Genomic DNA, 15,402 nt, shown 5'->3' with positions numbered 1-15,402 from the left:
GAAGCAAGAGTAGCTGGTAATGGGGATGAAATTGATGCCTGTGGTGACAGGAATTGGATGGGTAAAGCAGGTTTGGTACATTTGTTATGTTTCATATTAAGGTGGAATTTTTCATGGTAATGAGGATTCCCAGCAACGTAAGTGATTGGTCTGGTAATGGGTCTTCATTTTCCTGCTCTTCCTCATCCAAAGATACAATGAGCACCTTTGTTCTCCAACTGCAAAACTCTCTCCAGTGCATCTGCTGATCCCACAAGAGCAATTGCAATAGGTGATTTTTTTAAAAATGCAAAGCAATAAGTTTAAACTAGAGCTGTAGCTCTAACTCGGTTTACCTTGTTAGTTTCCCATTCATCAAGAAAGCCATTATGCTCACTTTGAATTAAGTTAAAAGGCAATTAAAAGTACATAATTAACATCTAATAATCTCTAGAAAGAACTAATTCGCAACTGGTTGGATTTTTTTTGTGTGGGATTCCAGATATGCATCCATTGAACTGGGAAGTGGGTGCACTGGAGTAGGGTTGCACTCCTGTCTTTAAAATAATTCTTAATCCCAGCCCAATACCCACTTTTGGGGGTTCGAATTCCTTCCCTTGGCCTTGGAAATTCATTACAATTTAGTCAAGTTTTCAGAGAATGCAAACCTATCAGAGTCATTTAATTTGATATGCAGCTAAAAGAACAATATGAAATTGACAAAAATCTGTAAGTGGGCAGAAAGTTGCAGATGAAACATGATACAGACAAGTGTGAAGTACTGAAAATGGGAAGAAAAAATGCAGGGCACACATATTGTGTGAACATATTCAGGCAGCTGAGGAGCATTTCAAACTTAAATATTGAAAAATAGTAGTTAGGAAAGCCAAGTATCCAAAATACTGAACTACAAGTCACAGGAAATCACCTCAAATTCTACTGTGCACCAAGCCGCATCTTCAGTGCTTTGTCCAGTTCTGATCACTGAGATATTGAGGAGACATTCAAACATTCTTTACACAAAGAGTGATCAATGCTTGGAATAAGATTCTTGGAACAGACAAAGTTTGTGGAATTATTTAAGGAACAATCGAGTACCATAATGGGTCTTTTAGGAAAATTAAAGATAGACCAATGAGCTTTTCACCTGCATCCATCTACAATATCCTTTGACCTACAACCCTAAGGAAGTAATCCAATTTTCATAATTTTGCAGTGTAATTACCTCAAGGTTGATTGTAGTAAATTTGGCAAAAAGTTGGAGTTTACAGTTGTAGGTTGCTATGAGAAGACAAATTCCTGTCAATCCTACCTGAAGTTATAGCTTTTAGGGTGACCTGAGATAGAACTGAAAGAAAATTCCAGCTTGTTTGGAGTGACAACCCTTACATTTGCTGAAATCTATTGCTTTCAAATTACTTAAAATAAACTTACTTCATAACTTGAACCATGGTATTGAAACATACTTGCAGGCACATTGACTACTTCATCCCTATTCCATATTGATCTTGTTGATTATTGTACTGATATCCTTTGGAACATACATTTTCTATGATATTTATCAAGAACAAGTGCAGATTTTAAATTATAGTATTAAAGCATGTAGGATATTTGGATAAGATTCTGCAGACATAAATTACTGTCCATTTTAAAGCCATACATTCTGACATTATTTTTATACCCTATTTTGTGCACTGCTTATGTCCCTTTCTTCCAGCAGTCATATTACAGCAATGGTACTATTGGGAAAGTATAACTACAATGTGACCTGTTCATATGAGTAGCTTTTATACCAAATTAGAAGAGTGATATAAAAGAGTGATTCATATTTATACTCTCAATTGACAGTTACAGGAAGCTGTGCATGGTTTCTGCATATAGACAATACTAGGCAGTGGTGGTTGCGTTCCCACTAAACATCCACTCTCAGTGTTAGCATACAGAATGGTTCCTTAGTGACATGTCAGATGGCAACTGTTGTATCCTATCATGAGTCACACTGTTCAGAGCATTGAGGAGCAGGGACAGAAGGTGAGGGGAAGGTGAGATGTGGTTGCCAGGTGGCATTAGGAGGTGGCCCAGGAGGAAAAAAATGCACATGTGGGAGAGAACAAAGCTTGTCCTTGAATGTTAAAGTCTGAAGTTGTTGGGAGATTTTCTTTTTACTTTGTTGCTGCTGTGACTTTCCTTTCAGCATGCTTTTGAATGTAGATTGTGGCAATATTATTTGATAATTTGTTCAAAAGTTTTGTCTAATGTTATAAATTGACTTAATTGCTAGGCATATCATCAGAAGATTACTAACCAAAGTAGATTACGGAGGCTTGGATGCCTATGACTAAACACCATTTTTAATGTACTAAAGACTTTGAACCAGCGAAATCTACAGTATAAATGTTAATTTATTGCTAGGCTGTAATTGACTATAAATGCAAGGATATAACAAATTTACAAAAACAGACTTTTATCATATGCTACTTACACTATTTGACTCAGCCAATCAGTCTCCCGTGTTTGATGTACCTACTAATGTTGGATCAGTTGCTACTTAATATAAAAGATTGCCATTTATTTGAGCACAGTGGATTAGGTTTTTTTAAAGATATGTGCCTTGATTTGTGTAGCCACTATTTCAATTCCTGTCCCTCTCTATTCATCATTACACCAAAAATGAAGTCATTACAACCAATGTCATGTCAAGCCATATGTTCACAGCAATATGACATTGGACTGTAATATTCAGTAAGCCATGTCTAACATTGTAACTTCTTGTTCATTCACAAAGCGACAAGTCTTTGCACTGATACATCATGGTATTCTTAATGAAGAATGCATTGCATTATTAACTCATCAATTTTACTGGGAAGAATGCAGATTCACACTCCAGGAAGACATTGTTATTTTTTGTGCATCTGGACCAAGGGTGTAAATTAGTCTTAAAACAAAAACAAAACCTGACAAACAATAGGGATTGGATAAAACATACAATTTTCCTGGTGTGATTCCTGAATAGCGCAACCAGATTAGGAACTGAACTGGCTGGAGTTTCTGCATGTCAATATCAAGATTGCTGCAGTCAGGGGAAATACCTTGATAATATTCTGTATGAAAAGAAATGCTGAAAATTGTTAAATTGGTTTATTATTGTCACATGTACTGAAGTACAGTGAATGAGAGTTTGAAGTAGCCTTTGGTTCGGAGAATCCGTATTGTGAGCAAAGCAATGAACAGTCTTTCTTGACAATGTTTTTGTGATTTTCTTTAGTTATTAGAATTTAATTAGGTAGCCCAGCTAACTGTTCAATTAAAGCAGGCTAAATTTCAATATGTAGTCCAGTAAGACTTTGGAACTGGAATTCACTGAAGCAACAATCAGAGGCTAGCTCTTATTGTTGGGAATGCCCAAGTAGTTTATTTTATCATCACAAGTAAATATAATTCTATGTTCTATGTTTTAAATATAATTCAGTAAAATCAGGTCACTCAACCTATGTCAAATGCAAAATTATTCATTCAACATATCTGAAAAAAATTAAAAGTTTATGTGGGAAAAGGCTTGAAATTGAGTAAATGTTATTGAAGTAATTCTGGAAAATCCATACTTTGATTATCTTGCTGTTCTCATTATTAATTTGTGTGTCCATCCGATCAACTGAAAGCAATAAAGGAGAAAGCAGACAAGGAAGGAGAGAAAGGCAAGTGTAAAGGAAAATCGTCCACAAAGCTAATCCGTAACACGAGTCTAAAGACTCACGCACCTCTTCCCATTTCCCTTCCTTTTTATTTAAATAACCATCAACGCAGAGTCCTTTTAAGCAAAGTAAATTTTTCTTCCCACGTTGTCAAATTGATTGCAGTTCTGCCTAGCAGAAGTTTGCAAGGAGTATGAACGAAAGCACAATCGGTTAAAAATTGCATGAAGATCCCAAAAATAAGTATTTCAAATTTCTACTGTTGTTCCAAGGAGCTGAGAGTACAAATTAGCATATTATTACCTAACTCTATTCATTCTTCTTTAAGCAAATCACCGCAGCAATGTTCACTGGTTCCTGCAAGAACTGCAAAGCCAAATTAACATTTTTTAAAGTAGGGGCGGAGTTTGTAAATAAAGGACCGCCTCTTTTTGCGATATTGGAGAATAACTGAAGTCATCAATCAGTAAGATGTATTCGTAAAGTAAAAACCGTAAATAAATAGCTTTTTATTCTCTAATTATTTTACCAAAAAAATAAAAAGCACATCTGCTTAAAGGTTTAATGGTATACAAGATAAGAAAGCTGGCCTACTGATGATCCTGGTTACAGCAAAGTCGCAACGACAAAATAAGGTTCATTCCATGCCGTAATTTGCAGCGAAGTGCCAGACAGTTGCATCAGCAATGTCTTCAGTCTCTATGGCGACAGCAACCCATCTGTCCGCTTGAAAATAGTAGTGGAATTATACCCAATGTGGCTGATCTCCAGCAGCTGGAAGGGAGGGGGAGGCTGAAGGCGAACAGCCGGGGAAGAGGGGCTTCTCACGGCCTGTCAATTTCAGATGTCTCTCCAGCTGATTCCTTCCCCCCGCATTCTCTCTCCTCCCAGCTGAAGGGGATGTAACAAGAATCACCTTTTGGTTGGTGTAATACGAGAGGACTGCAATGTGCGTAGGGGCATGGGGTAATCAAAGCGCCGGCACATACACAAATGGTCCGAGTGGCCTCTTTCTGTACCAATGTAAAACAGGCAGTGAGGTGAGGGAGAACCGCCGTTCCTCCTCGCCTGCCCCTCCACAACTCATCTGCCTTGGAATCGAAACAGTTGAGTTAAAACACAGTATTTTCTCCGACTAGCAGATGAAGTACAATTATTTTCATTTCCAATTCTTGAAAGCACACTGCTCTCTGAAACCTCTGAATGTGAAATCAAAAATCAGGATCAATAAAACCATAAAATGCCCAGCAGCACATTGCGAGCATCTTCTGTTTTTATTTCAGACTTCCAGCATCCGCAGAATTTTGCTTTTGTGCCAAGTCACGTGCACGAGAATTTCTTTTATTTAATCCCTCTGAAATGCCACGATGTTATTCAATTGCTTTCTACTGAAAATAATATCTTAAACAAATACAGCGTTTCCCCCAGTTGGGAGTGCGTTATGTTGCATTGACACCTGTAACAGACACACAAACGCTGCAGCAGCATTGCAAATGAACCTACCCGCAGTGGAACCGCTGTTTGCCTGATGGTCCATCATCACGATGTCGTTACTTGTGTCTCCCATTGAAGCTGTCGCCTGCTTGCAGTCTCCGTCTTGACTATTTCACTTGATCGCTTACAAGAGAAAAAGGATGGAGAAAGAGGAGGAGGAGGAGGAGTAAAAAGAAACAGAGAGAGGGGAGTGGATGAGGAAAGGAGGAGGAGTCAAAGCAAGCGGCAACTGGGGCTGACAGCAGCCCTGACGTCAGAATGGGAACCACAGTCTTGTGAGCGACTGAGCTCAGTGGAAAAGTACTGAGACTCAAATGAGTGACTATAACATAAATATATATAAACCTTGTGGAAAAATACAGAATGTGAGACATAGAACTAGATATGTTACATGTAAATTTATATTTATATCTAAATATAAATATAAAACACTCAGTGGAAAAATACTGAATGCCAGACAAGGTTCGAATACAATGCATCTGAAAATTTATTCGGGTCTGCATATATAACATGCAGTTATAGAACATAGAACAGTATAGCACAGGAACAGGCCCTTCGGCCCACGATATTGTGCTGAACTAATTAAACTAATAATTAAATGCCTAACTAAATTACTCCCTTCTGCCTACACAATGTCCATATCCCTCCATTCTCCACATCCTCCTATAATGGAGCGATCAGAATTTGAATGCAATACTCCAGATGTGGCCTAACTAAAGTTCTATAAAGCTGCAACATAACTTCCTAACTCTTGAACTCAATGCCTCGACTAATAAAGACGTGCATGTCATGCGCCTTCTTCACCACCCTATCAACCTATAGAGCCACTTTCAGGGACCGATGGATTTGGACCATTACATCAACACTGTTAAAGGTCCTGCCATTAACAGTGTACTGTCCCTTTACATTTGATCTCCCAAAGTGCAACACCTCACACTTGACTGGATTAAATTCCAGCTGCCATTTCTCTGCCCATATCTGCAACTGATTTATATCCCGCTGTATCCTTTGGCAATCATTCGCACTATCCACAATGCTACCAACCTCTGTATTGTCTGTGAACTTAATAACCCACCCATCAATGTTTCATTCGAAATCCTATATATATATACTACATACAGCAGTGGTCCCAGTACGGATCCCTGCAGAACACCACTAGTCATGGATCTCCAGCCAGAATAAGCCCCATCAACAACTACCCTCTGTCTTCTATGGGCAAGCCAATTCTGAATCCAAATGGCTAAGCCACCATGGATCCCAAGCATCTTAATCTTCTGGATGAGCCTCCCATGAGGGACCTTGTCAAATGCTTTACTAATATCCATGTAGACAGCATCCACAGCTCTACCTTCATTGATCATCTTCATCACCTCCTTGGAAAACTCAATCAAGTTAGTAAAACATGACTTGCCCCGCACAAAGCCATGTTGACTGTCCCTAATTATGCCATGGTTTACCAAATGCTCATAAATCCCATCTCCTATCCCTAAGAATCCTCTCCAATAGGTTCCTTACCACTAATGAGACTCACTGGTCTATAGTTTCAAGGATCATCCTCATTTCCCTTCTTGAACAATGGAACAACATTAGCTTCTCGCCAGTCCCCCAGGACCTTGTCTGTGGCTAGAGGGGATACAAAGAATCTTGGTCATGGCTCAAGCAATCTCATGCCTTGCCTCTCTCAATAACCTAGGGTATATACCATCAGGCCCTAGGGACTTATCCACCTTAACATTCTTCAAGAGACCTGACACTACCTCTTTATCTCAAAATGCCCTAGCATATTAGCACACTCCACACTGATCTCTCTATCCTCCATGTCCTTCTCCTTGGTAAATACTGATCCAAAGTACTTATTTATAACCCCAACAGGAAAATGGGGTATTGTGTGACCATATAAAGCAAATGTATAAATAATTAAGCAAGCGGATGGAAAATAACCAACCTAAAGATGTGTTTCAATGTGTGTGTGTTTAAATAACAAACATATTTTTGTACAAGTGGCATAGTACTAAATCAAACACATCCATTTGTCAACCAAAACTAGTAAGAAAGAACTGAGGCCATGTCTGCCTACACATGAAAACATACAAACCTGGTTAGAAAGTACAGCTGCACTTGGATCAATTTACATAAAAACATGAAGGTAATGAATCTTGCAGTATCTACTAAAGCATACAACTATCAGGAAGCATGAAAACATACAAATCTGTTGGATAAGCTCTAGGATACATCTTGGCATGCACATAAGATATACCAAATAGAAATGTTATATCTATAAACATGCATGCAAATAAACATAAAAGAGGAAGTAAGATAATCTTATATCTATCCAAATGAATGTGTAAAAAATACTAACAGACTTTTGCTTCGTTATAGAACAATTATATTTTTCCAAAGGAAATGTATTGAGTCCCACTTATGTCTATAAAAAAATCCATAAATAACCCCAGTAAAATACCACTGGGATGCACTTTTGTCTCTACACCTAAAAATAGATGATCCTAATTATCTTGAAAATCTTTGGGAAAAATTTCTACAGTGTTTTTATTTGATCTCCAAAAAGATCGGCAGCAAGTCAGAGAGATAGCTCTAATAAACATTTCTCTGCATTTTGCCAGCATTCCAAAGTTCTAGTGAGAGATGAGAAGAATCCACATGGAAAACCTCGTTAGTCTGCCTTCATATATTTACCAAGTCTGACTACCTCTTATCATTTGTTTGTGTGTTCTTTTTCTACAGTAAGTTTTTATGTCTCATTCATGATGGCTTTTGCCTATGTGGATCTGTCACACAATAATTTACAACTTGCCACTGAGTGACACTGGGTCAAGTTTCAAAACTGCTTTCCCCGATGCAGTTTTTTTTATAATCAACTTTTCTCTTCAGCTATCTGCATTGAATACATCATTCTTAAACAATATGACTTTGCACTGAAGGTAAGCAATTTCACATATATTTGCCAAATGTGAGAGTGATTGTGACAAAACTTGGATCGCCAGTGATGGCAATTTATGCATTGCTTTTGTGTCATCCAGTTGCTCAGCTTGTACTGTGGAGAAACATCCTTGCTCCAACCAATTCATCCATTTTCAAAACTGCAGTCGATAATTCCATTTAACTGCAGAACAGACTACATAAAAAAATATATAACAGTAAGAGCAGAATGTAGTCTTTAAATTGGTATTAATTAGAATTTTATATCTCAGTACAATTACCTTCTGACCTCTCCTTCAGCTTGGCCTGGTCTATTCTGGTCATTGAGCTGCTGTGTACAATGCCACCAAGAATCTAATAGAATATTTAATAATTATGAATGCTAAACTCACATTGTAATATAATCTCCAAATGTGATGGAAAAGCAGGGACTAACAACATTAAATAAAAACAGAAACAATGGAAACACCCAGCAGGCCAGACAGCAGCTGGGGAGAAGGGAACAAAGATGGACAACATCTCATCAGGCTTTAATTCCAAATGTGATGGGTTTGCTGCCATGAATGATGAGTGGATGTGAAATAGTTATTAGATCTTTTTTTAATAATTGTCAATTTAACGTATAGATCAGAGCTTTCTAGAACATAAACCATTGCATTTAGTAATGATACTTCAAATTTAGGAAAATTCCAAACCTAAAGACTAATAACTCAGTAAAGGTATCAGGAGAAATGTTTTTACTCAGAGATGTGTAAGTGTGAATGGAGAAGTTGAGGCAAAAACATTTCAGGTGGTGCTAAGAAAGGAGTAGAGGATATGCACATAAACAGAAGAAGTAAGGTGGATACAGGGTGTTGTAGACCATAAGCATCGACACAGACCTATCAGGGCAAATGAGAGCAAGCTCATTCTCTTCAATTATTCAGCAAGAGAACAAAGACCCAAGGATCAGACAAGATTGCTGTGGGCTGATAATAATAAACCCCGATGGTGCTAATCCAGGAGTAGCAGAAACTATCAAGGTCTTGTCAGTTGTGAAGAGGTTAGTCAGAACAGAAGCAGATTCTGTTTCAGGAATTCAAAACCCAGGGTCCATAAAGATAAATCAGGCAGAGCAAAATCCAATATAGAATTCGGGGTTCATGGAATAAATAAGGCAAAAAACATGGATGCTTTATAGGGAAAAATAGAAAAATAAATGAGGGGAAAAAAATAATAAAAGGACTGCCTGCAGAGTTGGCTGTAGTAAGGAGAGAAAAGGATCATAAGCAACATAACAAGAAGTACAGAACAGATGGGCCAAATGGTGTTTCTCAGTGCATTGAATTCTATATAATAACAATAATGACCTCTTCACATCTTTCTGACGTTGTGCTTCTTTGCTCTCCATGAATAACATGGTCAAAAGTTCACGTCTGTTGTTCCCAATTTTCAATTTTCAAATTTCAAAAATCATGTAAACATATGACAAAATTTCAATATGAGATGGTTATGGGGGAGGTAGGGATCCCTGCCAGGTTCACCTAGCCAGAAAATTATTCTTAATATTCTATTTCTTTCATAATTAGCTTGGTTTGTTTGTAAGTAGTGTGGAATAGAAGACGGATTCAAAATAGCCAGCTTTGAATAGCTGTCAAATACAGCAGTTGTTGCATCTGATTTATGCTCTATCCCCTCAATACTTAAAATATTGAGAAGTAATTTTAAACCTAGTGTGTTGGAGTGAGCAGCATGTTCTAGAATAGAGTATATTTAGAAGATAACACAAGCCTGCTTAACTACAATGGCTTCCATGAGGATAAGGGGAAACCCTTATCCTTCCTTACATCCTCAGCCTTCCACCATGATATGGAGAAAAAGTAAGAGAGCCAATGCTTGGCTGGGGAAAGAGAAGGAGAGATAGAGGAATGGGTAGAATTATCTTCCTGGAATAAATGATTAAATCAAGAAATGACACCCTCACAAGGAATGTATCAAAATGATGTACAGCTGTGAAAAATTAATGAACAACCTGAAGTATGTGGGTCTGTGTTATGTCAAGAAGCAGCTCTCAGCTTGAAGGACAGTATAAATTGGGCAGTCATAGATATGTAAAGACAAAAGCTAACAACCTAGGCCTATGTCTATATTCTTTGGAATTTAAAAGAATGAGGAAATGATCTGATTGAAACATGCAAGATCTTTAGGGGGGGGGGAGTGAAAGTTAAATGTTGAACTGTTTCTGCTAATGGAGAACTTCAATGTAGTGACATAGTTACAAGATTAGGAGGTGGTCACCTCAAACTGAGACGTGTAGGAACAACTTCTTCCAGAGTGTGGTGAACCTCTGGAATTCTCTACTCCAGAGGGTTGTGGAGACTACATCATTAGGGATATTTATAGAGAAGGTAGATATTTTCTTGAAAGATTGGGGAAATGAGGGCTTTGGGGAACTGCCACAGAATGGGAGATGAGGTCTGGGGACAGATCAGCTGTGATCATATTGATGGTGGGCAGGCTTGAGGGGCCGAGCGACCCACTCCTGCTCCTATTTCCTTATGTCCTTTGTTCTAATTTGAAACAAATCCCAAAGGAACGTTTAATAAATATTATGGAAGCAGTTCAGAAAAGATTTTTTGGACTAATACCTGGAATGGACAGGTTAACATGAGGAGAGTCCTGATGCAAGGTCTTAACTTGACATGTCGACATTTTCTTTCTCCCCACAGATACTCCCTGACCTGCTGAGTTCCTCCAGCAATTAGGATTTTTTTTCCTCCAGATTACAGCACCTGCCGTCTCTTGTGTCTTGAACATGAGGAAAGGTTTTACACACTAGGTTTGTTTCCAATGAACTTTAGAAGAGTTAGGGGGTAATTGACTGAAACATATAAGAAATTAAGGGATCATGACAGGGTAGATGGAGAGAGAACCTGGTGCCAGGAGTTACTGTTTAAAAATAAGGGGATGCACCTTCACGATAGATATAAGATGTTTTTTTCTCTCTTAGAGGGCTGTGAATCTTTAGAACTTTCTTCCTCAAAGCATGGTGGAAACAGTGTCTTAGAATATTTTTAAAATAGAGGTCGATAAATTCTTGATAAGCAAGGAGATGAAAGGTTACCACAGGTGGTCAGGAATGCACAGCTGAGGTTACAGCCAGGTGAACAATGACCACACTAAATTGTAGACTGGATTTGAGGGGCTGAGTGGCCTACTACTGCTCCTAATCTGTACGTTCACATGTTCATCCTCCAAGGCCATCTACACCCTTCTGCATTGCAATTCAGCAGCCTTCCACCAGCATGCAGCAGCCACTCGAGGAATAATACATCACTGAAGTGGAACAGGTTAAAAGCACACCGAGGACAAGCACCACAGGAACACACAAGGTTCAAAAGATGTGCTTTCCTTTTGTTTTTAAACATGTATAAGTAGGGTTTGAATTGTAGATGTAGTGTATTCTCATATTTTGTGAAGTTGTTTAAAGGAATGCTGTGATCATCAGCCATGGAGGGATGATAAGATGGGAACTGCAGCAGGGGGAGGTAGAATATTGCCTCTCTCTGCCCAGCCAGATAGATGGCCCATGCATTGTTCATTCTCTTCCTATTTCTCCTCTCTCCCCCATAGCCGCTGGCAAAGGCTGAGCCTGTGTTACTGCCAGGTTGTGGAGGATGCAGAGTTTCACATTGAATCATAAGAGGCTCTCTTTTGAAGCCCATGCTGAGGCAGGACCAGCATAGCCCACAGCACCATAGAAAGCACCCTATCTGGATGCATCACAGCTTGGTATGGCAACTGCTCTGCCCAAGACCACAAGAAACTGCAGAGAGTTGTGAAGACAGCCCAGTACATCGTGCAAACCAGCCTCCCCTCCACTCACTCCATCTAGACTTCCTGCTGCCTTGGGAAAGCAGCCAACATAATCAAGGATCCCTCCCAACCAAGTCATTCTCTCTTCTCCCCTCTCCCATCAGGCAGAAGATACAAAAGCTTGAATGTACCCACCACCAGACATAAGAGCAGCTTCTATCCTACTGTTTTCAGACTTTGAACAGATCTTTCATATGCTAGAGATGATTTCTTGATCATCACTTCATTAACATGCCCCAAAAAATGTTCAAGCACTTTGCCACAGGGTATCACTTGCCACAGTTCAAGCACTTGCTACAGATACAGAGAGAGAGAGAGAGATACTCGGATTGTACTAATTCTCCACAATATATAATTTTTTGCAAGTTTCTAGTTTTGCAGGGTGAAATATGAACACCATGTTGCTTTCCATCAACTTATTTAAATGATGAAGCAATGTAATCAAATAATCAAAGATCCTGCTGCTGCTCCCACCACCAACAACTGATTGTTGTCTTCAGCAAGGGGAAGGAAGGTGAACATGTGCCAGTCTACATTGGTGGATTAACGGTGGAGAGGGTCAGTAGCTTTAGATTCCTGGGCATTAACATATCAGATCACAAGAAACAATGCCAGCATCTTTACTTTCTTAGAAGGTAAAGGAGGTTCGGCATGTCACTGAACAAACTTCTACAGATGTACAGTTGAAAGTACCCTGACTGGTTGCATCATGGTCTGGTACGGCAATTTGAATGTGCAGGAACGTAAGATTCAGCAGAGGGTTGTGGACTCAGTCCAATACATCATTGGCACATCCCTGCCCAGCACTGGTAGTATCTACATGAGGTGCTGACTCAAAAAGGCAACATCTGTCATCAAAGATCCCCACCATCTGGGCCATGCCATCTACTCGCAGCTACCATTGGGCAGGAGGTACAGAAGCCTGAAGTCCCAGACCACCAGGTTCAAGAACAGCTACTTCCCTTCAACCATTTGGTTCTTGAATCAATCTGCACAACCCTAGTCCCTACTTCAGTATAGCAACACTACAACCACTTTGACAACTTTGGAATACAATAGACTTTTTTTGTTCTTATTGTGTTCTTTCTTGTAAATTTATGTATAATTTATGTTTTTTTTAATATTATATGTCTGATGCTATGTGCCTGTGATGCTCCTGCAAGTAAGTTTTCATTGCACCTGTGCATACATGTACATATGCATATGACAATGAACTCGACTTTGACTTTGACACTGACACCTGTTAATAATTTCTCTTAAACCTAGTCTCTAAGTTCAGTCTGAATTCATCTGGGTGAGGAAAATTAGTCCAGGCTCAAACCCTGATCTCAGTTAAGAGGTTTGTTATAAGCTGACCAAAAGCCACAAATGTGAAAGTATAAATACAAACACGACAAACAATATAACATATGCTTTTACATAAAATTACCAAAAGTATAATGTAAAATACTACAAACTATCTTACTCTAATAAGATCTCATCTGTATCTTACACAGCTTTGATCCTTAACTGCAACTTATGGCACACATATATACATACGCGTCTCTCTTTTTTGGGGTTAGTGCTGTTTTTAGTTTCTTTGCGAGCCATTTTTTAACTTTAAATATCTCCTCCTCTTTTACCCTAGATAATCTAAGACAGAACTTACCCAAGTGACCACTCAGAATGTGGATCAGTTCTGTCTACAGCTCATTGAGTGTTAGTCCCTGTTGTGAAACAGATTCGAGGTCTCGAAGGGCAAGGACTCTGAACACAGTCTTAGAGAGAAATGATTTATTTACAAAGACAAACATGGGGAAAAGGTAACTGGAACAACACACACATGCACCAGTTATAGTGAGCGTGGGAAAATCGCAGCAAGGGTAAAATACACACACGCGCGCGCGCACACACACACACACACACACACACACACACACACACACACACACACACACACACACACAATGAACTGGGTACAGACAATCAAGGAAACACAATACAATACCCGCCACCCCTTGACTCAGTGCAGGCATGGCTCTACACTACCGGGGATACTAACTAGAATGCTCCTAACCCTATTGACAGTGCACACCTCACCAATGATCTCTCCAGTGCCGTTCCATGGTTCCTCGGCCTAGGGTGAAGCAGGGTGAATCCCTCGGAGCAATCAAAGAAAGGACGAACCAGGCACATGTGGCACTCTTTATAGTGCTGGAGGGCTGGGGGGTCCAGCCCAGTTAGTTCAAAAAGGCCAATGGCCTGAGGCCAAGTACAAAGGTGCTTAAAGGGACCAATGGTCAGGTGTGCGCTGATGGGTGGGGTGGAGCCAAACCTTGATTGGCAGTAGTGTGTCTTTCAACCAGGTAATGGGCAGTGCTGTCACGTGACAGCCACGACCCTCCACAATACAGTCCCCCAAATCTTCCTGAAGCCTTTCCTATTTTATAATTCAAAAATCACACCCAAGCCAATTTGATTGACAGGTCCTCACTTTTGATCATAACGTTTTCATCCTGTATGCCTGCCACAAGACCATGAATTATGTGAAACAAAAAATCTAATCAACAACTTTGATTTAAATTTCTTCTTGCAGAGGGTGGTGAATCTCTGGCATTTGCTGCTCTGGCAGGTGGTGGAAGCTGGTTCATTAGAAGTATTTAAAGGGGAGGTGGATAAATATTTGATAGATCAAGGAATGGAGAGGTATGGACAAATAGTACAAAAGAGGAGTTGAGGTCAGCATAGATCAGCCATGACCATATTAAATGGTAAGGCAGGCTTGAGCGGCCTGGGGGCCTACTCCTGCTCCTAGTTTCTTGTGTTCTTGTGTAAAATTGATAAATTGGTTTATTGTTGTCACACGTACCGAGGTGCAGTGAAGGGCTTGTCTTGCATGCCATTCATGCAGATCATTTCATTACATCAGTGCATAAGGTAAAATAATAACAGGATGCAGAGTGGAGTGTTGCACTTGTAGGGAGGGTGCAGTGCAGGTGGACAGTGCGGTGCAGGGTCATGGTGAGGTGGATTGTGAGGTCGGCGGTCCATCTTGTCATGCTGGGGACTGTTCAGTGGTCTTGTAGCAGTGGGATGGAGGCTGTCCTTGAGCCTGGTGGTATGTTCTTTCAGGCTTTTGTATCTCCTGCCCAATGGAGTGGGGGGGGGGGAGAAGAGAGAATGTCCAGGGTGGGAGGAGGTCTTTGATTATGTTAGCTGTTTACTGAGGCAGTGAAAAGTATAGACGGAGTCCATGGAGAGGAGGCTGGTTTCCATGATGTGCTGAGCTGTGTCCACAACTCTCTGCAGTTTCTTGTGGTCACGGGCAGAGCAGTTGCCATACCAAGCCGAGATGCATCTGGATAGGATGCTTTCTATAGTTTCTATTATATCTAAAAGATGGTTTCCTAACCTCAGGATATTGTAAAGTGACATTGTTATCAAGGAAGAAGAAGTGTTTCAAGGA

The 15,402-nt window shown here is 39.8% G+C and overlaps 1 protein-coding gene across 1 annotated transcript in view; it reads right to left on the bottom strand.

Moving 5' to 3' along the window:
* LOC127570567 (acidic amino acid decarboxylase GADL1-like) overlaps positions 1-5,341 on the bottom strand; it is a 50,241-nt gene extending 44,900 nt beyond the window's left edge. Inside the window, exon 1 of the mRNA XM_052016236.1 lies at positions 5,175-5,341. Coding sequence (XP_051872196.1) covers positions 5,175-5,238 — 64 coding nt within the window. The 5' untranslated portion in view covers positions 5,239-5,341. The remainder of the gene's footprint in view (positions 1-5,174) is intronic.
* Between the last annotated feature and the right edge of the window lie 10,061 nt (positions 5,342-15,402).

The sequence above is a fragment of the Pristis pectinata genome, chromosome 5 (assembly GCF_009764475.1).
Source record: "Pristis pectinata isolate sPriPec2 chromosome 5, sPriPec2.1.pri, whole genome shotgun sequence".
Classification (NCBI taxonomy): Eukaryota; Metazoa; Chordata; class Chondrichthyes; order Rhinopristiformes; family Pristidae; genus Pristis; species Pristis pectinata.
This window is presented reverse-complemented; position numbering and strand designations above follow the sequence as displayed.